Genomic DNA, 26,801 nt, shown 5'->3' on the forward strand with positions numbered 1-26,801 from the left:
CGGCAAGTCACTAGAAACACAGTTGAAATATGCCTAGCTCTTTTAGACATTTGCCTGCTTTTGAAATTTCTCTCACACAGAGTGTTACTAGCATGGTATATGTTAATCGAACATGGGATAGAGAGTGTGAAGTGAGCAAATTTACATCCATTTTGAATTTATTTCTGGAAACCAAACGTGCTTTCATCTTCGTTTCAGGTTGTTACGGAACACTGGGCATGGAATCTGGCGTGATTGCTGATCCTCAAATAACGGCCTCGTCCGTGCTGGAGTGGACCGACCACACAGGGCAGGAGAACAGCTGGAAACCCGAGAAAGCCAGGCTGAGAAAACCTGGACCTCCGTGGGCTGCTTTTGCCACTGATGAATATCAGTGGCTACAAATAGATCTGAATAAGGAGAAGAAGATAACAGGTGAAAAGATCATTTTCTAGGACATTTCACAGTACTGATCTTATTTGGAAACATGGTGTCATCTAAGCTTTTCATAGAAAATTAGGACACTGAAAATTTGTTAAATTTTTTTTAGAGAGACTTTTGCTATAGGGCATGTGCACTCGCAGGAGAGACAGAGAGAGAGAGAATGTGAGAAATCACTCACTAGGGAGATGGTCACGCCACAATCCCTTCTCCTTATTCTCTTAGGATTTTGGGCATGCACACGCTCACACCCAGAGTGAGTTTCAAGCCACTGGGTCCAGGACTCGAACTGTGGTCGGCCATGTGGGAGTCCAGCACCTTAACCACTATACCATCTGCTGGCCTCAGGGCACTGGAAATTTCATTATATAGTTTTTTAAGTTATCTGCACTGGAGACAGTTCTATAAAATATCACAGAGGCAAGGCATTCACATTTAATCCTCAATGGCTTTTGTATTCCATTGTAATACATCGTTCTTAAGGTAGTGTTTTACTGAAGTGATCTTGAGACATCTGAAATAACCATCTTTTCCAGTCATTAAGAGAAGTTTGTTTAGGGGTCCATTTTCAGTACTATAAATAATAAAGCACATGTGCAGAATATAATTTTTTTTTCTTTTTCTTTTTTTTTGGAGAGGTTTTTTTGCTATAGGGCACATGCGCTCGCCAGACAGACAGAGACAGACAGAGAGATAGAAAGTAGGAAATCACCCCCCAGGGGGGATGGACACGCCGCAATCCCTTCTCCTCCATTCTCCTCTCGGGATCTTGGGCACGCACGCACATGCGCCCGGCGTGAGTTTAAGCTACCGGGTCTGGGACTCGAACCGCGGTCAACTATGTGGGAGTCCAGCGACATAGCCATTACACTAATTGCTGGTCCCGCACAGAATATAAATTTAATCTAGGGAAATAGAGCAAATGGTTGGGATTGGTTGAGATAGTTTAGTTAAAAGATTTACTTTGCTTTGGTAGTGAAGATAATACCAGTGATCATCTTTAATCTGCTCATTTCCAGGAAATCATTCTTGGCAGTTGAAATATGTTTACAATAATATGAACACAAACTGCCAGAATACACTAGTCCTTTGCTTACGTGTGCCATAGTTCTTGCTACCTCCATGAGGGGATAAAGATAAGGATTTAGTAACTGGAAACGTTCACTTAGACATAGAAATGAGCCATAGGTGGAAACGTTTGAACAGCAGGTCTCAGGTACTTATGCTTCAGTGCTGAGCAAACCTCAGATGCAAACCCTGTGCACTAACAAAACAATTAATTCTTCGTTCCTCAGGCATCGTAACCACTGGATCCACCATGGTGGAGCACAATTACTATGTGTCTGCCTACAGAATTCTGTATAGTGATGATGGGCAGAAGTGGACTGTGTACAGAGAGCCTGGTGTGGAGCAGGATAAGGTAAAATGATTACTAAGGTATTCTCAACATTTTTTTCAGTAGACCTTTGATGAAAGCCACAGGGGGTCTCTTGTATAAAAGAGATACATAGGTAGAAGTTACTGATCAGTCTGTCCTACACTGCCCTCTTCTGGTTATTTTAGGTAGTGTTAGTTATTGGCCTTCCCTTTTCTACCTATGGTTAGAAAATTCTCAGTGATGATTATACAGATAAGTACTTTCCTGATTTATTACTGTATGTTTAACTGAATTACTTAGATATTTTATTAAGAAAGTCTAGAAAAGAACTTGTCATTTCTTTTCTTTATAGAGTTTTTTGTTTTTGTTGTTGCTTTTGGGGTTTTTTTTGTTTGTTTGTTTTGTATTTGTTTTGTTTTGTTTTGTTTACCATTCCACTGAATGGTAAGTAGAGTTTGTTCCCAGAATAGTACTTTGTAGGCAAGTGAGGAAAGAGAGAAAATGAAAACCAAAGTGCATCCAATTATAGGATATTGTAGACTTGGAAGGTCGTCTCAAGATCACCACTTTCATCCTAGAGAACTTGTTCTTCCCTACTCAAAAATGTTCTGAACTTCTGATGGCAGTTATAGCATCTTTATCTTAGTCAGCATAAGTTACGAAATGCTGGAGTAAACTAGAAGGTGACGGGTGGAGGGTAGGTACAGGTGGGTCTCTGTCCCTTCCATGCAGACCCCTGGCTCATGATCTACCACCAGATCTTTGCATGGAAGATCTCTTCCCCGAGAAAGAGAGGTGTCTCTCTTCTAGAATGAAATTGTAAGCACATTTTCTCAGTGAAACTTGCAGATGGTTTTGGTATTGATTATCTGATAGTTGCCGTTTTCTACTGGACATATGATTTGGTCATCTATCTTCAGTGACCTTTTCTCATCTCTCTGTTCAAAAGTCTCCAGGGGCTCCCTGTTGTCTTCATATGAATCTAAACCTTTCTGCTTGCCTTCTTCTCTTCTCAGTATCGCTTGCACTTCACCTTTGATGAGCCTCTACCCACTAACGCACGTACAATTGAGTTTCTGCACCCATCTTCTGTTTAATTCCCCAAACTTGACTACCCTTTACTTGCAATACATCTGGATTTACTTGTGTATGTGTTCTACTTTGGGAATACAGTTAAATTTTTGAAATTTACAAACGGAACTAAAGATGAAATAATAGGGTCAGCAGGTGGTATGGTGGTTAAGGTTCTGGATACTCCCACATGGTGGACTATGGTTCGAGTCTCAGACCTGGTGGCTTGCTTTCTCACTTCTCCCTATGTGCCTGTCTTTCTCTGGTCAAATGAAAATGACTGAATGAATAAATAAATTTAAATAAATCATTCTTCCCCCAAAAAAAGATGAAATAATAATCTTTCTCTCACATGCTTTAGTTTACTTACTTCCTCATCTACCCCCAACTCCAGGGTAATTGGTATATTTATTTTCATATCTTTTCTAAGCTTGCACATGTGCTTGAGGACACACATGGAGAAGGAGACCACATTTGGTTTGGTTTTACAAAATGAGATTAATATACACATAAACATACAATTTGCTTTCATTATGTATTAGTGTCTATATTAGGCTATATTTAGGTGTGGTAATATCCGATACAATTGTAAGTTCCTTGAGAGTGGGGCCTCTGACTTCCATTTCATCCTGATTGACACCTTGCAGACCTCCCTGTATACAGAGATTCTCAGGAAGTGTTCATATAGTTTGAGTATAGAAAATCTTTTTTTACTCAGCTTCACAAGATCTTTCCTTTAAGTTTTTTTATAAAATTGACATGGTGATATAGATTTAAGACCTTAGCAGTAATTCTCATGTCCTAAAATGATATTTTACTGTCATTCATGTTCAGTTAATCCAGTAAGACTGCAAATGATTGCTTTTATTTTATTTCAGAGTAGTATCTGTGAAAAGCATGGAAGCTTACTAGTGTGGGGATTATTGAAAATCCCAGACAAACCTTTTATAAAATGGAAGTTATTAACTCATTTTTAGAGGTTTATTCTAATGTCATGTGTACCAGCCAGGAAAAACATATTTCAGGAAGGATTATTTGGAAATAACTCAATTGGAAAGTTAAACATTTACTTACTCTCACCTTACCTGATTAAAAAAAAAAATCACTTTGATTTTAAGCACATATCCACTTTAACTGATAGTCTTTAGTTGAGCTACTTGAGTTGGCCTGAGGGAGCAAACAGAGCTCTTTTTAGCTCATTGGAATCGGATATTTGAATCAGAAACTCAGACTCAAACCACTGCCCTGTCATTGGCAGGCTGAGCAATCCACATACATGCTCTGAGTCAGTTAACTGTTCCTGCCTCTTGACAGGGTTGTCATGAAGAACATCTGAGTAGGTACATGAAAATGTTTTGTAAATAATTAAGATCTGCTTTAAGTAGTTGGGGAAATTATGTAGTAATGTAATATCCGATTTTTACCTACTGATTATTTATTTAACTTTTTTGTTATTACTTATGATCATTAAATTAGATATGGAGCAGTGTTTCAAGGCACTTTTCTGGTTCAAATAGCACGAAGAATGAAAGCTGTTTTTATGCAGTTTATCCAGTAGGTGGAGGTAGATAGCTATGTTGTGTTCACTAGTATGCGTTCACTTTTGGTTTATGTATTGAGAAAATTTAGGAAAACTACACAAGCAAAGCATTGCCTCTAAGTTCTTGTATGATCATTTGTTTTTTTTACTTTTAAAATAAAATTAATATTTTTATTTATATGTATTTATGTAGTAAACTTATATACTAATATAATGAAAGTAATTGTTTATATCATATGTTATTTTTAGTTGGTAATTTCACAGGACTAGAGTTATTACTTTATAAATACAATTAACTGTCTAACTACAATTGACACACTTTTCCTAAATTGCCAGCTTAGCATTTTTATTAAATTCACAAATTATCTTAAAATTATTTTGATGATCAGTGTTTTCCTTTGATAGATTTTTTTTTTTTTAAAGAGAGTTTTTTCCTATAGGGTGCATACACTTGCCAGAGAGTCAGAAAGTGAGAAATTACCCCCCCAGGGGGAGAGGGCAAGCCACAATTCCTTCTCTTCCTTTTTCCTTCCAGGATCTTAGGCATGCACACATGCCTCTTGTGAGTTTCAAGCCTCCAGGTCCAAGACTTGTACCATGGTCAGCCACGTGGGAGTCCAGCGATGTAACCATTATGCCATCTGCTTGTCTCTCCCTTTGATAGATTTTTGATGAATATTATTGATGAAGATACTTAAAAATTTTTCCAAATCACAATTAATTTTCTTAGAAATTAACACTTACTGTTATGCTTTACAGATGCTATTTAAGGCCCAGAGCAAAAAAAAACACAAAAATATGTCTAAGTGGAACTATTTAGCCCTGACTTGCTAATGTCAAGTATCAATTTTTTTGTTGTTGTTTTTTTAAAAGATATTTCAAGGAAACAAAGATTATCACCAGGATGTGCGTAATAACTTTTTGCCACCAATTATTGCACGTTTTATTAGAGTGAACCCTACCCAATGGCAGCAGAAAATTGCCATGAAAGTGGAACTGCTCGGATGTCAGTTCATCCCTAAAGGTAAAGACACAGTGTATTCAAGGCATGGTGTTTTAACTGGATTGTTAATTTAAAATTATTCTGCTGTTCTCTGCAAAAGTAAGTATAATAATGTGTACATTTTGTGTTTGAACACTTACTACAACGTTTTAAAGGGATTTTTAAAAAATTAATAGTGGTCCTATTACAAAGTTACATAGCAGAATGATTTTCAAAATTACAAGTAGAAGAATAGCATAATTCCTCAGGTAATGTGATGAAATTAACTTCCAGATTTAACCTCAGGCTGAATTTTTTATATGTTTTTTACTTTTTTTTTTTTTTCCCATGAGAGAGAGGGAAAAAGAGAGAGAGGCAGAGAGGGTCTTTATCCTGTGATTCACCCCCAGCCCAAGCCAGCCTAATCACATGCATACAAAACTCGTGTACAGGGAAACCACCCAGTGCAGCCCTGGGACCTTACCATGTGGGTCCTGCCTCACAGAGCATTTCATTATCATGACATCACCCTATCAGCCCTTAAGTTTAATAATTTTTTTTGAGAGGTTTTTGCTATAGGGCACGTGTGCTCGCCAGAAAGACAGAGAGAGACAGAGACAGAAAGCGAGAAATCACCCCCCAGGGGGGATGGCCACACCACAATCCCTTCTCTTTCATTCCCCCCTCGGGATCTTGGGCACACACGTACACACGCCTGGCGTGAGTTTAAGCCGCCGGGTCTGGGACTTGAACTGCAGTCAACTACATGAGAGTTCAGCGACATAGCCAATATGCCAACTGCTGGTCCTAAGTTTAATCATTTTTAATAGGATCTCATGTACTGTAATATTGGTGTCATAGAACCACTGAAGATTATAACAGCAACCTTACTTTAAGTGTCTGTTACTTTGAATGAATTAAAACTGAGAGTACTATCCCTCAATGTTATATAATATTTCAACACATTGGTTACCATCGTCTCCCCCAAAACTAGCACCGTGCCTGACACGTAGTTGGCCCTCCATAAATTCTTCCAAGTAAGTCAAATACATAATATATCAAATTGTGATGACACCGTTCTAGCTTTTGAACCCAACATCATTTTCCGCCCCATTATTCTCCTTCCTAAGACTATTTTCAGGTGTTTTAAGTATTTAAAAACAGAAATCCTTATAAAATTTGTACATTTACTGCAAAGTGCAATATTTATCCTTATGATACGTTTCTCTCTGAGATTTAAAGTACTCTGCAGCGTTAGTTATTTTAAGAATGTTGGAGTCTTAACATTACTGCTTTTAATTATGTTACATAAAAGGAAAATGTTTAAACTTTTCTAAATCATTTTTCAAGGTCGTCCTCCAAAACTTACTCAACCTCCACCACCTCGGAACAGCAATGACCTCAAAAATACTACAGCCCCTCCAAAAATAGCCAAAGGTATGCCTGCTCTTAATGTGAAAATTGGATATTCTCTGGAATGCCAGCTGGGTTATAATGTTCTCTAACTATATTTAAAGTGTTATAAAATAACTTTATCATAATCAAGTTGGTATAGGTAAAAGAATAAAGAATGTTTTAAACTTTTTTCAAGGCCGGACCCCAAAATTTAATCAACCGCTACAACCTCGCAGTAACAATGAATTTCCTGCTCAGACAGAACAAACAACTGCCAGTCCTGATATCAAAAATACTACGGTGACTCCAAATGTAACCAAAGGTATGTGCAAATACAGAGTAGACACTCGTTACATAGTAGCGTTCTGTTCTGTTTAGCTGGGGTTTCAGGAGCATTTCCAGCTTAAGCCCTCAGTTTTCTTTTCTTTCAACTATACTTTTTAAGTATAGCGAAAGGATTTCCTTCCTCTGCTAGGGAAGAAGCTGGCTATGCTGATGTATGTTCTGTTCTCCAGTGTTGTATAGTATTGCTATTTAATCACTAGGCAATGGGGCCTGCCCAAGTGGTTCTCTACGTATGTGGAAATGACCACTGTGTTGCAGGCCTAACTCATGATTTTTTTCCCCCTCTTATGCTAAACACATTAGCCTTGGGATTAGAAATAAATAAATATTTCTTGAACTAAAACTATACCAGGAACCAAACTTTTATTCTCTCATTATATATTAATTTGCTGGGTAAGGAACTTGGTGGCAAAAAGGAAAAAAATAAAGAGAACTTTTGGTGGAAACTAACACTTCTTAAAAAATTCTCTGAGTTAACATAAAAAAACTTGGTTCTTTGTTTTTGAAATGTTTACAATGATCATTTTTCAGCTTATAAATACAAATGTTATTAGAATTCACTTTCAACTTTTGTTGTCAGATTAATAAGGTGTTGAAATATACAACATGCAGGAGTTAAAATATACAAAATGCGGAATTTTTCTACTTGTTGATAAAAATAAAATTTCATTTGAATTCAGAAAAAAAAAAGTGTCAGTGTCACAGTAGAGTAGGTGTCTGTGTTGTCAGCAAAACGCCTCCTTGTTTTCAGGAAGGTGCAGAGAGAGAGAAGAAGCATTTTATCCAGTCTCTTGTACCACACAGAACTTCATTCATGAAAATTTGTCTGGATTCATAAAACTTTCTGTACCTTTCCACACGTCAGTTTCTCTTCTGTCTTCTGATGTACTTCCACCAAAAACAATTTCTTAACTCATGTTGTAGAAAGTGCAGAGAAAAGCAAGAGTTCTCAGAGGCAAGAGATCTCAGCGTCTTTCCAAAAGCTTCTTACAGTTTACAGAAGGCATGTATTTAGGCAGAACTCCAGACCATATGCCTGAATGGAAGAACAGTCATTTAAAAGTTGTGCTTATCTTAAAATCTTAGAATCTCCAAAACCCCAGACTAAAGGTGCCCCTTAAAGAGTTTTCTTCCAGAACTTGCATACTGTTACCTTAAAATAGAAACAAACAAACAAAAACAAGAATGGGCACTGTTTCCACACTCCTGCTGTCTTGTCTTTGGATCATAGTGTGTGAGACCTCTCTTTTTTTAGACTGAGCAGATGTTTTTAAGCCTCTGACTAAATCATAGTGTATCCATATTAAAACTTGTGTTCATAAATCTTGGGGAAAAGCATATTTGCTTTTCTGAGAAATGAGTGCTTTCTGGACTGAGTTCATGGCTTCTGTTTGGTGCACTTCACCCTTCTACAGCCACACTGGGAGTGATTTCACGCAGAAAAGCATGCCATGGTTAGATCTGTGCCGCCAGGACGTCCATGTTCTTCCTTCATGGTGCTTTCTGCCAGCGGAAGAGCTTTCTGAATCTCCACAGTGAGCTCTTCCCGGGTCTGGGACTTGAACTGCAGTCAACTACATGAGAGTTCAGCGACATAGCCAATATGCCAACTGCTGGTCCTAAGTTTAATCATTTTTAATAGGATCTCATGTACTGTAATATTGGTGTCATAGAACCACTGAAGATTATAACAGCAACCTTACTTTAAGTGTCTGTTACTTTGAATGAATTAAAACTGAGAGTACTATCCCTCAATGTTATATAATATTTCAACACATTGGTTACCATCGTCTCCCCCAAAACTAGCACCGTGCCTGACACGTAGTTGGCCCTCCATAAATTCTTCCAAGTAAGTCAAATACATAATATATCAAATTGTGATGACACCGTTCTAGCTTTTGAACCCAACATCATTTTCCACCCCATTATTCTCCTTCCTAAGACTATTTTCAGGTGTTTTAAGTATTTAAAAACAGAAATCCTTATAAAATTTGTACATTTACTGCAAAGTGCAATATTTATCCTTATGATACGTTTCTCTCTGAGATTTAAAGTACTCTGCAGCGTTAGTTATTTTAAGAATGTTGGAGTCTTAACATTACTGCTTTTAATTATGTTACATAAAAGGAAAATGTTTAAACTTTTCTAAATCATTTTTCAAGGTCGTCCTCCAAAACTTACTCAACCTCCACCACCTCGGAACAGCAATGACCTCAAAAATACTACAGCCCCTCCAAAAATAGCCAAAGGTATGCCTGCTCTTAATGTGAAAATTGGATATTCTCTGGAATGCCAGCTGGGTTATAATGTTCTCTAACTATATTTAAAGTGTTATAAAATAACTTTATCATAATCAAGTTGGTATAGGTAAAAGAATAAAGAATGTTTTAAACTTTTTTCAAGGCCGGACCCCAAAATTTAATCAACCGCTACAACCTCGCAGTAACAATGAATTTCCTGCTCAGACAGAACAAACAACTGCCAGTCCTGATATCAAAAATACTACGGTGACTCCAAATGTAACCAAAGGTATGTGCAAATACAGAGTAGACACTCGTTACATAGTAGCGTTCTGTTCTGTTTAGCTGGGGTTTCAGGAGCATTTCCAGCTTAAGCCCTCAGTTTTCTTTTCTTTCAACTATACTTTTTAAGTATAGCGAAAGGATTTCCTTCCTCTGCTAGGGAAGAAGCTGGCTATGCTGATGTATGTTCTGTTCTCCAGTGTTGTATAGTATTGCTATTTAATCACTAGGCAATGGGGCCTGCCCAAGTGGTTCTCTACGTATGTGGAAATGACCACTGTGTTGCAGGCCTAACTCATGATTTTTTTCCCCCTCTTATGCTAAACACATTAGCCTTGGGATTAGAAATAAATAAATATTTCTTGAACTAAAACTATACCAGGAACCAAACTTTTATTCTCTCATTATATATTAATTTGCTGGGTAAGGAACTTGGTGGCAAAAAGGAAAAAAAATAAAGAGAACTTTTGGTGGAAACTAACACTTCTTAAAAAATTCTCTGAGTTAACATAAAAAAACTTGGTTCTTTGTTTTTGAAATGTTTACAATGATCATTTTTCAGCTTATAAATACAAATGTTATTAGAATTCACTTTCAACTTTTGTTGTCAGATTAATAAGGTGTTGAAATATACAACATGCAGGAGTTAAAATATACAAAATGCGGAATTTTTCTACTTGTTGATAAAAATAAAATTTCATTTGAATTCAGAAAAAAAAAAGTGTCAGTGTCACAGTAGAGTAGGTGTCTGTGTTGTCAGCAAAACGCCTCCTTGTTTTCAGGAAGGTGCAGAGAGAGAGAAGAAGCATTTTATCCAGTCTCTTGTACCACACAGAACTTCATTCATGAAAATTTGTCTGGATTCATAAAACTTTCTGTACCTTTCCACACGTCAGTTTCTCTTCTGTCTTCTGATGTACTTCCACCAAAAACAATTTCTTAACTCATGTTGTAGAAAGTGCAGAGAAAAGCAAGAGTTCTCAGAGGCAAGAGATCTCAGCGTCTTTCCAAAAGCTTCTTACAGTTTACAGAAGGCATGTATTTAGGCAGAACTCCAGACCATATGCCTGAATGGAAGAACAGTCATTTAAAAGTTGTGCTTATCTTAAAATCTTAGAATCTCCAAAACCCCAGACTAAAGGTGCCCCTTAAAGAGTTTTCTTCCAGAACTTGCATACTGTTACCTTAAAATAGAAACAAACAAACAAAAACAAGAATGGGCACTGTTTCCACACTCCTGCTGTCTTGTCTTTGGATCATAGTGTGTGAGACCTCTCTTTTTTTAGACTGAGCAGATGTTTTTAAGCCTCTGACTAAATCATAGTGTATCCATATTAAAACTTGTGTTCATAAATCTTGGGGAAAAGCATATTTGCTTTTCTGAGAAATGAGTGCTTTCTGGACTGAGTTCATGGCTTCTGTTTGGTGCACTTCACCCTTCTACAGCCACACTGGGAGTGATTTCACGCAGAAAAGCATGCCATGGTTAGATCTGTGCCGCCAGGACGTCCATGTTCTTCCTTCATGGTGCTTTCTGCCAGCGGAAGAGCTTTCTGAATCTCCACAGTGAGCTCTTCTCTCTGTTCTCCACAGTAGTTATTTAAACACTCCATGTTTTTCAAGCTCAAAGATCTTCAGTCTCTCGTTGCCTGTCTAGCTTCACAAACAAAGTAAGAAACCACTGGGAGGAAACCCCCTTTTTGTGGACCCTACATAGATATGTGCTCACTGCAGTGAAAAAGGGGGTTCCCTATGCTGGCCAAGGCAGGCCACATCACCCGTGCCTTGGTTCACATCTATTGGCTGCTCTAGAGCTGGTGGTATTGGTTATCTTCTCTCTCCCCCACCACCCACTTCTTTTTCTTTTGGATACAATTGTAAGGAGTAGAGATGATGTTTTGGTTAGGATTCTTGCAGTGTCTGGCTCTTAACCCCCAGTATATATCTGTGGTTGTTACTGTTGTTCTCCTCATGATTTAGAGGTCTTGAGGCTAGAGGAAGCAACTTAACCCAAATGACTTCATGCAGACCATTTTCTGGATCTAAGCCCAGGGTTGCCCATCTGTGGAGTGAGATTAGGAGAGTAAATGACCTCTAAGCCCCTGCCAGCTCCAGCATTATATTGGTTATAGACCTGTTCATTCAGATGTTTTCAGTTGTCTTTCTGTGCTGAACCCTACTACCCTGTTACCGTCCCATATCTATAAATATTTCACCATCATGTTGTAACAGCATTTTCTATGACTGGATTATATTCTGATGTAAGAAGAATACCACAGTTTACTGTTCTCACTCACAGTTGGCATTCGGATTATTTCCAGTTTTTTACTATTACACAGATGCAGGAGGAAGCATCTTTAAAGACACATGTTTGAATGTTGTCCTAATTTCTTTGAGACTAAATTTTAGATTTGGGATCAGCAGATATAGATTTTTATATGTAGTACCCCAAAATGTCCATCAGAAAGATACTACCAACTTATGTTCCCATTAAAAAATACCTGTCTCCTGGTATCCTCTTCAACCATTAGTTGTAGTCTGATAACCAAACAGTGACTTGTTTTAACTTATTTCTTTGATCACTAAGGCTAATGTGTTTAATGGTTACTTGTATTTTTTTTACTTATTGCTAGTTCATCTCCACTGCTGTTTCTGTGTATCGTTTGTTATGTTTTGGCTTGTAAAATCCTGTAATATATGACTTATATTAGCCTTTTCTCACATATGCAAAAAATCGTTTTTCCCAGTTTATCATTTGTCTTTTGGTTTTATTTTAGTGATTTAAAAATTTATGAAAATTTCAAATGTACACAAAGGTGGACTGAATCATGGAACAGACTTCTCTGTGTTCATAAAATCTCCTGCAGTTATTAGCTCGTGTCCAGTCTCGTTTTCTATATTACGGTGTTTTATGAGACAACAAAAGCGTTGAATGATGACATGGTTAAATCATTCAGTTTTTTCCCTCATGATTCCTTCTCTAGGGGTTAATTGTTTGTTTGTTTATCTGACTTCAGATGTGGCATTGGCTGCAGTCCTCGTCCCTGTGCTTGTCATGGTCCTCACCACCCTCATTCTCGTTTTAGTGTGTGCGTGGCACTGGAGAAACAGGTGAGTACATCGCCAGTTCACCCGACTGCCCTCAGGGTGTTCCAGGTCACCCAACGTGGAATAGAAGCTTCCATACAGGAGAGGAATCACATACAGTTCCCCCGACTGTCCTGGGGTGTTCCAGGGTCACAGTGTGGAATAGAAGCTTACATATAGGAGAGGAATCGCATACAGTTCACACCTTTGAAATTCAGGTCATCATTATAGTCCCAATCTCATGTTTCTCCATTAGTCCCATTAAAAGTGAGTAAGCTCAATCCCGTAGCCAGTTACTGAGTACCTTGACTGTCCAAGTCCTGTGTTATTCACTGGTATATGTAAATTAATAAGAGTAATGTCTGGGGGGAATAAAGAATAATGCCTGGTATATAATAACTACTTATTAGTATTTGCTGAAAGTAGAAGATACAATTATTTTCTCTAAAATGATTGGCAGGGTTGACTGATACAAAATAAAGAACTATCACATGGATTGATGAGTTACTTATGAAGTGCTGGAAAGAACCGTGCAATTTATCTGAAGTTTCTCTTTAAGGGGAAAGGGGAGTCCTCAAGTTCGGACCATTTCACCTTAAAAGAGTTGACAGGACCAGCAGTTAGCGTAATGGCTATATCGTTGGACTCCCACGTGGTCGACAGCGGTTTGCGTCCTGGACCCGGTGGCTTAAAACTCACGCCAGGCGCGTGTGCGCGTGTGCATGCGTGCCCAAGATCCCGAGAGGAGAAAGGAGGAGAAGGGATTGCGGCATGGCCATCCCCACTGGGGGGTGATTTCTCGCTTTCTGTCTCTCGTGTCTGTCTGGCAAGCGCAGGCGCCCTATAGCAAAAACTTCTCCAACAACAACAACAAAAAAAAGAGTTGAAGTTGGCTAGATAGAGGAAGGTGAATGTCTTATTTTTCTGTTCGGCTGCTATTTAAAGAATACCATCAAGTGAGTGATCTATCTACAACAGAAATGTATTCCTTGCAGTTCCAGGGGCTGCAGAGTCCAAGATGGAAACACTGGCAGATTCCAGTCTAGCGAGGGCCCGCCTTCTGGTTAGCAGGCTGTGCCTCTTGCTCTGTCCTCTGTGGTGGAAAGGGCAAACAAGCTCCTTCAGATCTCTTAAGGAAGGACATGAGTCCTATCCATGAGGTCTCGACCTTTGTGGTGTCATCATCTCCCAAAGGCCCTACCTCCTAATACCATCACCTTGGAAGTTAGGATTTCAGTCTCTCATGAATTCAGGGAGAGACACAAACATTTAGACCATTTTTAATCTGAGGAAAGTGCTTAAGTGAAGGCACAGAGATTGGGAAAGTAGGCAAAATAGTCAGTGGGCGTGGCCTGGGAGAATTCTGAGAGGAAACCATAGAAATGCATTCTAGGGACCAGATGGCATAGTAGTTAAGGTGCTGGACTCCCATGTGGCCAACTGCAGTCCGAGTCCTGGGCCCAGTGACTTGAAACACACTGGACCATGTGTGCATGTGTGCCCAAAATCTCAAGAGGAGAATGGAGACGGGATTACAGCCTGGTCACTCACACACACCCCCATGGAAGGTAATTCTCGCTTTCTGCCTCTCCAGCGAGCCCATACACCCTATAGCAAAAATCTCTTTACAAAAGGAAAATGTAGTCTGGGCCTGGACCAAGAAGTGCTCTTTAGGAGTTCTCTCGAGGGAAATTCAGATTTATTCAATAGATGGAGGGGATTTGTCATCAGATCATTGTGTAAAGCTAGTGGCGGGAATGTGTAAGGGTGTATTAAAGAGGAGAGAGATTGGAAGAGGCAGCAAGGTGAGCTGGAAAAGTGCTAAAGCCAGGCAGGAACATGACCCAGCTGTTCTAGAGGAGAGCAGAGATGTTTCACCATGACATTGACAGTATGCATGACTAGTCCTCACTAAGGAAGGAAGAGGAGGGGTCAAGGCTGAGCCGAAGTTTCGGGTTGTGTAGTTATGCCTTTGGGGATGTTATGAATTGAAATTAAAGGGCAGGAGGGACAGGTTTAGTGGAGAAAGAGAATGACTTCATTTATTCAGTCACTCAACAAGTATGTATTTGAAAACTTGGCTCTACCTGTGCCAAATAGTGAGCCATGTGCTGGGGAGTCCAGGGACGATTCCCACAGCTCACCAGGGGAGATACCATGCAGGAGGTGTCAGCCATGGCACCAACCTTGGAACCTGTGCCCAGAGGAAGCTGGGGGCAGATGGATTCCACATTCATGGTGTTAAGAGGCTCTGAGCAGAGAACAAAGGAGTAGGTGTGAGGGCAATAGGTAAAAGAGGAGGAAAGTCCAGAGAAAAGAGTGCATGGTACATTTAGCAAACTGAACAGCAGAAGCCAACAGCAGCTCATTTTGATAGAAAACTAAATGCTAATTTCAGGCTTTATTCTAAATGCTTTATCCTGAGTTATTACTAGGTCGTTGGAAAAGCCATGACATATTTTTCTATGCAGAAAAATGCATCGTGAGTTTTCCGATAACCCAATACTTTAAATACATGTGTTAACCCATTTAATCCTTAGAACAACCTATGAAGCAACAAACTCCATTTTATGGAAGAAAATGGTGAGACATAACATAAATAACTCACCCAAGATCACCCCGCAGTTCATGGCAAGGTGGAGTTTTGGACCAGGCTTTCTGATTCATGCTCTTATCCACTGCTGCCTCTGAACTTCCATATAATAACCACCTAATGAGTATCATCCACTGTGGTTAAAGCAGAAGGACGGAGGTGAGGACTGGGTAGCAGGGTTGTTGAGAGGGAGACAGGAATCGGGTCCTCTGATTCATCTGGGACACTGTTCAAAGGACCCTTTGTACATTTAGACTCCTAAGAGGCAGTTGGCATATATGCTGTTTCAGGCCAGAAGGTCTGATCTGGACAACTGAAATTACTGCAGCTCAAATGACAAGGTGAAAAGGACCAGATGCTATCAAGGGTCTATGGAAATCAGGAGGAAAATAATTATAAAAACAGCTCCATCTTACTGAAGCACTGTTCTACATATGATATGTAATGAGTAAATAACCTGAAGCTTTGTCATTTAAAATTTGAAGTATGTGAAACCCTTTGCAGCGTAGCCTTTGACTGACACTCATTCCATTACATTTTTGTCTTAGCCATGTAAATCAGTTAATGTCCATTTAGAAAAGAATTTTTTAAATTAAATCTTATGATGATTAGAGATTTTCAGAAAGAAAAATGTTAAATGAACCAGCATATTTTAATATGTTTTTCTTTCATTTAGGTTTTTGATGAACAGCACCTCCCATCTCCTCCACAAACTTTATATTTTACTTTGAAATATTAAATAATATTAATACAGCCAGATGTTAAAATGAAGAAGCTTCTAATATTAGTAATAGAAACATTGTCTTCTAGGTTGTTCTCTAGGGAGAGAGGCATGTGGCTTGAGCCGTATTTGTGATCTTGAGCAAATCACACAACTATGTTGTCCTCATTTGCATACTAGAATTATTTCTGCTTTCTCTTCAACTTGTAAAGCACTAATTTTGCCTTGGGGTGTGTATGCTCATTGGAGAGAGAGAGACAGAGATAGTGAGACAGAAAGTGAGAAATTGCTCCCTGGGGGGATGATCATGCCACAGTCTCTTTCCCCATTCTCCTAGTATCTTGGGCACACACACGCACATGCACCCAGCATCAGTTTTGAAGCCACAGGTTCTGTGACTCGAACAGCGATTGGCCACAAGGGAGTCCTGCAATGTAACCCCTGTGCCATCAGCTGGCCCTGTAAAGCACTAATTTTAACTAACATAGATTTACACTCCTGAAAGAAGCCATCCTTTCATTTGTTTTTAACTTGGTAAAGTTGTTTGGTTTTGTTTTTTTTTTTTTTGGAGAAGTTTTTGCTATAGGGCACGTGCACTGCTAGAAAGACAGAGAGACAGAAAGTGAGAAATCACCCCCAGGAGGGGTGGCCATGCCACAATCCCTTCTCCTCTATTCTCTTGGGATCTTGGGCACGCACGCACACATGCCCGGCATGAGTTTAAACCACCAAGTCCGGGACACGAACCGCGGTCAACTACATGGGAGTTCAGTGACATAGCCATTACGCTAACAGCTGGTCCCAGTAAAGTAATTTTTAACAGAGGGGAAGGGAAGTTTTAGGAGGACAGGTCAGTATTGATGATAGCGTTGACTTAAGAGGTGGTTGGGAGAGTCAAGTCTTTGTAAGCAAGGGTTTATGACAAACTTCTATTGGGCAAAGGACCATAGGAGAAAAACATGACACTGGCAAAAAGAGCAATTCCCAATAGAAAACCAGATTTTATTTATTTATTTTTTTTTAGTTCTCTGAATTTTGTGAATTAATTGAATCATGAAATTTGCATTTGAAACCAAAACAGACCTAATATGATTTGCCCCTATGTCAGAGCTGAGCCTTGGATTCCATCAGGCTTCTCATCTATGTTCCTGGCCTTTCTAATTTCCTTTCTTCATTCTGAGTGGGTAATAGGTGGCTAACAGGGTACCTGTCTCAGAAGATAGTTGTTTAATTTACTGAGAGTCCATAATTTAACAAGTCTTAGCAGTAGCAACTTTGCAAGTTAGATGAAAAAGAGGCACCCTGGGTAGACCGGCAGGTGGAAATGTGTACTCTTGACTAATTATTAACTTTGGTGTTTATTCTGTAGTTGCAGATATTTCTTACCGGCGAATTCGCTCTATTTGCTAACTTTTTTTTTTTTTTCCCTGTGTCTTTTCAGAAAGAAAAAAACTGAAGGTACCTACGACTTACCTTACTGGGATCGGGCAGGTAACTCATGTGGACTTGGCATCTCTTTTTTCCTCCCCTAGAGATAGCAAGAGTGAAAGTAAAAAGCCCTTCTTGGGCTCATTTGAATTCTACGACACTGTTGGAAAAGTGGCATTCTTCTTTTCTCACCATTTTAACCCTCCAGCAAAAAACCTTCTAATTAGTAATAAATGGGAAAGTACACATTTCTTATAACACACTATTCTTTTTCTTCTGGAAACCTTATCTGGCCTGACCTATCTGTTTCTTCAGAAGAGACCAGCTTTTTGTATGGCTCCTCTGATCACTGAGTAGAAACACAGGATGGTGGTCTGGATGGCGCAGTGTGTTGGTCCCACTGTCCTGGCTGTGTCCCCAGTGGGGCCCGGCAGCTGAGCAATCTGTGAGGTCTGCCTGCTCTGCTGTGATGCAGCTTCATCTTCCAAATCACCACAAGCGATGCCAGAGGCTCCTGTGGTCTCCCACTTCCCAGTTTCATACCTAGAAAACTGTTAGAAGCCAAGAGAGTTCACTGCTGTGTCCCTGTGCCCCAGTGCCCCAGGGGGGTCTTTTTTGGGACCGGCAGTTGGCGTAATGGCTATGTTGCTGGACTCCCACGTAGTCAACCATGGTTCGAGTCCCGGGCCCGGTGGCTTAAACTCACGCTGGGCATGTGTGTGTGTGCCCAAGATCCCAAGGGGAGAATGGAGAAGGGATTGCAGTGTGGCCATCCCCTCTGGGGAGTGATTTCTCACTTTCTCTCTCTCTCTTTCTGCTGAGTGCATGCACCCTATAGCAAAAACCTCTCCAAAAAAGTATTTTGAGGGAAACTTGTTAGAAACTACTACTGCAATAAACACTTTATTTGGCCACAGTCTAATGCCAGTGATTAGCTTCTGAATATGCTTTTGATAGAGATTTCTGCCATGTTCTGCTTTGCACTGGATACTCTTCTATCAAAGCAGAAAACATGTCTGAATATGAAAATGTTTGTTTAGATATTTATTATAGAAGTGGCTTAACTGCACCAGAATCTCTCCCTTACCGTTATCATTTGAGACATAGGTTTCTATTTAATGGTCTCTCTAACTTACAATCGCCATGAAGGTTGGTGGAAAGGAATGAAGCAGTTTCTCCCTGCCAAGTCATTGGAACACGAGGAAACCCCGGTTCGCTACAGCAGTAGTGAAGTGAATCACCTGAGCCCGAGAGAGGTCACCACAGTGCTTCAGACAGACTCCGCAGGTAGTCTGGGCATTAAACAGCTCCATCTTACTGAAGCACTGTTCTACATATGATATGTAATGAGTAAATAACCTGAAGCTTTGTCATTTAAAATTTGAAGTATGTGAAACCCTTTGCAGCGTAGCCTTTGACTGACACTCATTCCATTACATTTTTGTCTTAGCCATGTAAATCAGTTAATGTCCATTTAGAAAAGAATTTTTTAAATTAAATCTTATGATGATTAGAGATTTTCAGAAAGAAAAATGTTAAATGAACCAGCATATTTTAATATGTTTTTCTTTCATTTAGGTTTTTGATGAACAGCACCTCCCATCTCCTCCACAAACTTTATATTTTACTTTGAAATATTAAATAATATTAATACAGCCAGATGTTAAAATGAAGAAGCTTCTAATATTAGTAATAGAAACATTGTCTTCTAGGTTGTTCTCTAGGGAGAGAGGCATGTGGCTTGAGCCGTATTTGTGATCTTGAGCAAATCACACAACTATGTTGTCCTCATTTGCATACTAGAATTATTTCTGCTTTCTCTTCAACTTGTAAAGCACTAATTTTGCCTTGGGGTGTGTATGCTCATTGGAGAGAGAGAGACAGAGATAGTGAGACAGAAAGTGAGAAATTGCTCCCTGGGGGGATGATCATGCCACAGTCTCTTTCCCCATTCTCCTAGTATCTTGGGCACACACACGCACATGCACCCAGCATCAGTTTTGAAGCCACAGGTTCTGTGACTCGAACAGCGATTGGCCACAAGGGAGTCCTGCAATGTAACCCCTGTGCCATCAGCTGGCCCTGTAAAGCACTAATTTTAACTAACATAGATTTACACTCCTGAAAGAAGCCATCCTTTCATTTGTTTTTAACTTGGTAAAGTTGTTTGGTTTTGTTTTTTTTTTTTTTGGAGAAGTTTTTGCTATAGGGCACGTGCACTGCTAGAAAGACAGAGCGACAGAAAGTGAGAAATCACCCCCAGGAGGGGTGGCCATGCCACAATCCCTTCTCCTCTATTCTCTTGGGATCTTGGGCACGCACGCACACATGCCCGGCATGAGTTTAAACCACCAAGTCCGGGACACGAACCGCGGTCAACTACATGGGAGTTCAGTGACATAGCCATTACGCTAACAGCTGGTCCCAGTAAAGTAATTTTTAACAGAGGGGAAGGGAAGTTTTAGGAGGACAGGTCAGTATTGATGATAGCGTTGACTTAAGAGGTGGTTGGGAGAGTCAAGTCTTTGTAAGCAAGGGTTTATGACAAACTTCTATTGGGCAAAGGACCATAGGAGAAAAACATGACACTGGCAAAAAGAGCAATTCCCAATAGAAAACCAGATTTTATTTATTTATTTTTTTTTAGTTCTCTGAATTTTGTGAATTAATTGAATCATGAAATTTGCATTTGAAACCAAAACAGACCTAATATGATTTGCCCCTATGTCAGAGCTGAGCCTTGGATTCCATCAGGCTTCTCATCTATGTTCCTGGCCTTTCTAATTTCCTTTCTTCATTCTGAGTGGGTAATAGGTGGCTAACAGGGTACCTGTCTCAGAAGATAGTTGTTTAATTTACTGAGAGTCCATAATTTAACAAGTCTTAGCAGTAGCAACTTTGCAAGTTAGATGAAAAAGAGGCACCCTGGGTAGACCGGCAGGTGGAAATGTGTACTCTTGACTAATTATTAACTTTGGTGTTTATTCTGTAGTTGCAGATATTTCTTACCGGCGAATTCGCTCTATTTGCTAACTTTTTTTTTTTTTTCCCTGTGTCTTTTCAGAAGGAAAAAAACTGAAGGTACCTACGACTTACCTTACTGGGATCGGGCAGGTAACTCATGTGGACTTGGCATCTCTTTTTTCCTCCCCTAGAGATAGCAAGAGTGAAAGTAAAAAGCCCTTCTTGGGCTCATTTGAATTCTACGACACTGTTGGAAAAGTGGCATTCTTCTTTTCTCACCATTTTAACCCTCCAGCAAAAAACCTTCTAATTAGTAATAAATGGGAAAGTACACATTTCTTATAACACACTATTCTTTTTCTTCTGGAAACCTTATCTGGCCTGACCTATCTGTTTCTTCAGAAGAGACCAGCTTTTTGTATGGCTCGTCTGATCACTGAGTAGAAACACAGGATGGTGGTCTGGATGGCGCAGTGTGTTGGTCCCACTGTCCTGGCTGTGTCCCCAGTGGGGCCCGGCAGCTGAGCAATCTGTGAGGTCTGCCTGCTCTGCTGTGATGCAGCTTCATCTTCCAAATCACCACAAGCGATGCCAGAGGCTCCTGTGGTCTCCCACTTCCCAGTTTCATACCTAGAAAACTGTTAGAAGCCAAGAGAGTTCACTGCTGTGTCCCTGTGCCCCAGTGCCCCAGGGGGGTCTTTTTTGGGACCGGCAGTTGGCGTAATGGCTATGTTGCTGGACTCCCACGTAGTCAACCATGGTTCGAGTCCCGGGCCCGGTGGCTTAAACTCACGCTGGGCATGTGTGTGTGTGCCCAAGATCCCAAGGGGAGAATGGAGAAGGGATTGCAGTGTGGCCATCCCCTCTGGGGAGTGATTTCTCACTTTCTCTCTCTCTCTTTCTGCTGAGTGCATGCACCCTATAGCAAAAACCTCTCCAAAAAAGTATTTTGAGGGAAACTTGTTAGAAACTACTACTGCAATAAACACTTTATTTGGCCACAGTCTAATGCCAGTGATTAGCTTCTGAATATGCTTTTGATAGAGATTTCTGCCATGTTCTGCTTTGCACTGGATACTCTTCTATCAAAGCAGAAAACATGTCTGAATATGAAAATGTTTGTTTAGATATTTATTATAGAAGTGGCTTAACTGCACCAGAATCTCTCCCTTACCGTTATCATTTGAGACATAGGTTTCTATTTAATGGTCTCTCTAACTTACAATCGCCATGAAGGTTGGTGGAAAGGAATGAAGCAGTTTCTCCCTGCCAAGTCATTGGAACACGAGGAAACCCCGGTTCGCTACAGCAGTAGTGAAGTGAATCACCTGAGCCCGAGAGAGGTCACCACAGTGCTTCAGACAGACTCCGCAGGTAGTCTGGGCATTCAGGAACCAGCTCCGGGGAGACTGTGTGTGGGGTCTGTGAAGTTCTTGGTGATGTTAAACAATTTATAATCTCTCTGACCTTTTCTAGTGTGAGAGAGAGACGACTTTCTCAAGGTAGAACCACTTTTTTTTAAAAAGCTGGCCTTAAGAGTCATTTCTGTGTTTTAAATGTTTTATCAGTAAAATGGGGGCTTACTCATTTCTAAAGATTCTAGACATTCTCTTAACCTGGTATTCTGGGGTGTTTTTTATTTTGTGTACAAGGGTATTAAAGAAGGGAGGAAAAACGACCCTTAGAGTATTTATCCTGCTAACTTGGTACATAATCATTTTGAACAGTGCTGAATATTAGAAAATTATTTCAGAAATTACTTCTCAAGACTAAAATTCCAGTAATGGAACTTTTCCAATGACATGCTGTCTGTAAATCTGAAGTGCAAATATGAACACGTTATGTAAAATTACATAAATTAAGCTTCCTGACATCAACTTAGTACCATGAGATACTAGGTAACAACTTTAATTTTTGAAGTTGGTTCTTACTGGTGGGAAATCCGCAGGTCTGTGTTGACAGTGACACAAAGGCCATAAAGAAGTGTCTGCTTCTGGTGTAGGCTGCAGCTGCCCCCTTCAGCTACATAACCCCTGGATTAATACAACAAATAACTTCCCCGTTGTGTTCTGTGATACCCAGAGTATGCGCAGCCGCTTGTGGGAGGAATTGTTGGCACACTTCATCAGAGATCTACCTTTAAACCGGAAGAAGGAAAAGAAGCAGGCTATGCAGACCTTGATCCTTACAGCTCACCGGTGCAGGAAGTCTACCATGCCTACGCTGAACCACTCCCGATCACTGGGCCCGAGTATGCAACCCCCATCATCATGGACATGTCGGGGCACCCCGCAGCTTCCGTTGGGCTGCCCTCCACATCCACCTTCAAAGCTCCAGGGAACCAACCGCCATCTGTAGTGGGGACTTACAATACAGTTCTCTCCAGGACTGACAGCTGCTCCTCAGCCCGAGCCCAGTATGACACCCCCAAAGGTGGGAAGCCAGGTCCAGCTGCCCCAGATGAATTGTACCAGGTGCCGCAGAGCGTGCAGGAAATGTCAGGTGCAGGCCGGGAGGGAGAAGCTGATGTTTTTAAAGAAATCCTTTGAAGGTGATGCTGCTTTTTACAAAGCATCGTTTTAAAGCACATGGCCTTTTAAGTATTAGCGGTAGTAATATATAGAATGTATTACATATCTGTCACTGAAGTGGTTGGGAAAATGTGGTGACCGAGGTAGAGGAAACTACTACTCTTACCATCTTGCTTTGAAGGTGTTACTGTGGCACAGTTATGCTTGCCTGTTAAATTTCGAACATCCTGTTTGTTACTACTGTAAAACACTATTTTTAATACAGAAAAAGCTCCCTATTATGCACTTCAAAGAAATTTTAAAAATCACTGAGAGTATTTATTACCAATGCTGCAGGTACATTAACGAACTCAAGAGATGGCTCTGTAAGCCTGACTGGCAATAACGCATGGTACTGTTCTTGAAATCTCTAATGGCTTGAAATTCTACTCTCTTTGTAAAAGGCGGGTACTATCACGAGTCCCTCCTCTCGTATTCTTTGCCTTCTGGACTGTTTGATTGAAAAGAATTAGTGAGATAAGCACTGTTTTGAATACAGCCATATACACACTTACCTGTCTTTCTTTAGGAAGATCTGTAGTCAAGAAACTCTGACTTGTAATGAGCAAGCAAGGTGCTTGATTTTTCACTTTTTGACACATAAGAGCTTTAACACTACACGGTACGTGACCTGGTGTCATCCCTGCTGGTTCCGCCCAGGGCCCCTGGTGGCGAGCCCCAGTCGTGTTTATGAAATATCTTTTCAATATGAGTCTTTTTCAATATGAGTGATGCTGGCTTTGTCAGTCTCATGAAAGTGTCTTTACTGCGTGGAAACAGAACAACTTCAACAATTTAGAGAAGCTGTAAAGGAGATGCTCGACCCACTCCAACTTTATTCGCAGAGAGATCTTTTTCTAGGAGTGTTGTGAAAGTTGAGGATTTCTAAGTGAATGCTGTAAATGTGGCCTACTTGTATTTATCACAGAGCAAGGCAAAAATCCTGCAAAATCAGGCATTCAGAAGTCCTAGCCTTAGAAAGCAAACAAAAAAAGAACCAAAATTCATCCTCTCTGGTTTTATACATACACATACAAATTTTTATCGAGTCTCAGAGTATTTTATTTATTTTAGTCAAATAAAATAGTTTTTGTTTTCACAGTGAACTAGTGCAAGAACTCTAAAGCCAGCATGTACCCTTCAGTGTGGTGTGATTGCGCCCTTCCTGTGCGTGGTCCAAGGCATGAGGAGTCCTTTTAGATCATAGCTGGGCATCTGCTCCCTGACAGATGAGTTTTCGGGCCTGGTTTTCGCTCTCTCTTGGAAGCTGCTTCGTAGGTACTTGTTCATGACCTGCCCAGAACTCATTTTAACAGGGTGGTATAGAAGCCGTCTGTAATTTATTAGCCCATAGTACAAAAACCAGCTTTCAAAGTCTTCAGGCTGGTAAGATGACATGAGCAGCTCACCGTCATTTGACATTCCCATGTCCGTCAACCTTAGTTTGTAGACATAATACTAAAATGTATTTTCTCACCAGGTTCTAGTCATTTGTTGGCCTGCGCCTCTAGATGATATTGTCACCAGTGTTCAGGAAGTTTGAGGAAAGATGAGCCGTGTCCATGTGGCTCATTTCCACAACTCCATCAGTATTCTAGAACGTCACTTCAGAAAGTACTGCTCATTTCTGCAGCCTTCCTGCCTTCTCTCTGTATGGTTTGGTTGCTTTTTTCCATTTGCTTTCCTTTTCCAATCTTGGAGGCACCATTTCATGAAAATCAATACACATTTTGTTTCAAGATATTTGAAACAAAAAGCACAGATGTTGAGCTGTTATTAAAACATGTATGAATATGTAAAGCACATGTATTACTGTAGGCATCCCCTTTCAGGTGGGAAAAGAGTAAACCAGTTATCTTATTTTTATTCCTCCTCAGTACACAAAGAATATACTTTTTCCTCACGTCATATACCTATATGAAGCTTTAAGAGAGATGTTTTCAATCACGATTTCATCTTCCCAAAGAAGCTTGCTGTTTCTTGTGTAACTGTGCGTCCTGATTGTCGTTCCCTATAGCTATTTCTTCTTTCTTTCTTTCTTTTGGAGAGGCAAGTGTTTTTTAAGACTTGATTCGTATCGCCACTGTGCTGTCCTTGAACTACAAATGGTTTTTATAAAATATATACTTTTTACTGCTTTTGTATATTTTATTTTCCAGATGAAAAGCTGAGCCTGATTCAAACAGTTTTTCTGGTTTTGTACTTTTTCTCTTAGTTCCTTTATGTTCCCATTAGAAGGGTTTTGGTGTTTTACTACATTCGTATGTTTGATACATATACAACTTTGGAGACAATCAAGTAAGAACTGAAAATGTGAAAGTGACCAGTTTTGACAAAATTCCCTTGAATCTTTCTTCTTTACTTGAAACATTGAAGACTTACGTTGCTGTGGTTTATGAGATTAAATTTTTCTCTGTTAATACATTATAGAAATCAAACAGTGATGCAACAAGTGTGACCATCAACAGGTTTTATAAAATTACACTGAATTGGCAGTTACTTGATCCTAAGAAGGTAAAGAGGAGATATTGTGTGTTCTGACTTGTATTTTATTAAATGCTGTAAATCAAAATAGATCCTGTTGTATATGCCAGATCTAGTTCGGTTATTTAAGTTCACGTTTCACTGTTTGCACTTTGCATTGAACAATGGGTTTATATGGCTCCGTAGAGAACTTCAACAGGAATTAAAAACTAGCACGGTAGGTACTCACTTGCCTCTCCCCTCCCCCACTTCCCTGCCCCAGGAGGGGGAAGCAGAATCTAAAATATGAATGTGGCCGCCGAGCTGTGGGAAGTGGTCAAGCTGGAACTCTTTGCCCTGTCTAGACAGTCACATAGAGAGCAGAAGGGCTACAGCAGGGAGAAAGACCATGTCAGATGACAGAGTGATGGGAAATGGCGTGGGACAGTTGAAAGGCGTTTCAAGCCCTCTTCAGGAGAGAAGTCAAACTCTTACCGAACAACAGTTAAGTTATTTAGTAGATCCTGAACTTGAAGTCCCTAAACTGCAAAATCTAAGAATTGGATGATTTCTAAAATACTTTTAGGTCAACCGTGGCATCAGTTCTCATGTAATCTAGCTTCTCACTAGTGTCTTCCCCTTCATTTGGCACTGGGAAAGGTAGAAACGAAACATGTTGAAATACGTATTGGAAATAAACATGGCTTGAGCGTCAGTGATATTTTCCCCGAATGTACTTTTCTTACCTCGGCATGTACTGTAGTCACTCAGTATTTGTATATGTTGCTAGAATTTAGAATGTATAAATAGTGAATTTTAATGTGTTCATGTGTTTTTAATAAATTGTATATATGTGTCTTGCTCAGATTATTTGGCTTAAATAAAACAACCTTCAGGTTTGTAGCTTTTTCTTATACTAGAGTCCTCAACTTTACATTGCCAGAAGTGTGGTGGCCAGTGTTGCAATGTGTACAGCAGCCCTTCAAAATGCCACTGTTGTCTTTGTGGTTTTTAACTGTGTCCATGGCCACCCTATCCTTTTGGCCTTAAAACAGAGGCAGTCACCCTGGCTTTGTGGTCTAAGGGAAAGATCACACTAAGCACATGTGAATTACCTGCTTTTCCACTTCAGAGTTATTAGAAAAATCAAAAAGGACTGTTGGGCTGTGCACACATACTGCTGGTTCTACAATATTTAGGCCGTGTGAGAATGTCTCCTTCATTCAATCAGCTACTACTTTTCTCCCCATTAAACAGTGGTTTATTCCTGCCCTGACCATGCTCTAATATTTCACCCCTCATACACTCTCTTTCGGGAGGCA

The 26,801-nt window shown here is 40.0% G+C and overlaps 1 protein-coding gene across 1 annotated transcript in view; it reads left to right on the plus strand.

Annotated features, from left to right (window-relative positions):
* The window catches only part of DCBLD2 (discoidin, CUB and LCCL domain containing 2), an 82,975-nt gene extending 56,580 nt beyond the window's left edge, over nucleotides 1-26,395 (plus strand). Inside the window, exons 8-16 of the mRNA XM_006163914.2 lie at nucleotides 199-414; nucleotides 1,716-1,840; nucleotides 5,283-5,433; nucleotides 6,742-6,828; nucleotides 6,983-7,108; nucleotides 12,671-12,764; nucleotides 17,496-17,545; nucleotides 18,632-18,769; nucleotides 22,529-26,395. Of these exons, the coding sequence (XP_006163976.1) occupies nucleotides 199-414; nucleotides 1,716-1,840; nucleotides 5,283-5,433; nucleotides 6,742-6,828; nucleotides 6,983-7,108; nucleotides 12,671-12,764; nucleotides 17,496-17,545; nucleotides 18,632-18,769; nucleotides 22,529-22,995 (1,454 nt within the window). The 3' untranslated portion in view covers nucleotides 22,996-26,395. The remainder of the gene's footprint in view (nucleotides 1-198; nucleotides 415-1,715; nucleotides 1,841-5,282; nucleotides 5,434-6,741; nucleotides 6,829-6,982; nucleotides 7,109-12,670; nucleotides 12,765-17,495; nucleotides 17,546-18,631; nucleotides 18,770-22,528) is intronic.
* The last annotated feature ends 406 nt before the right edge of the window (nucleotides 26,396-26,801 follow it).

The sequence above is a fragment of the Tupaia chinensis genome, unplaced genomic scaffold (genome assembly GCF_000334495.1).
Source record: "Tupaia chinensis unplaced genomic scaffold, TupChi_1.0 Scaffold143570_1, whole genome shotgun sequence".
In the NCBI taxonomy this organism is placed as follows: Eukaryota; Metazoa; Chordata; class Mammalia; order Scandentia; family Tupaiidae; genus Tupaia; species Tupaia belangeri.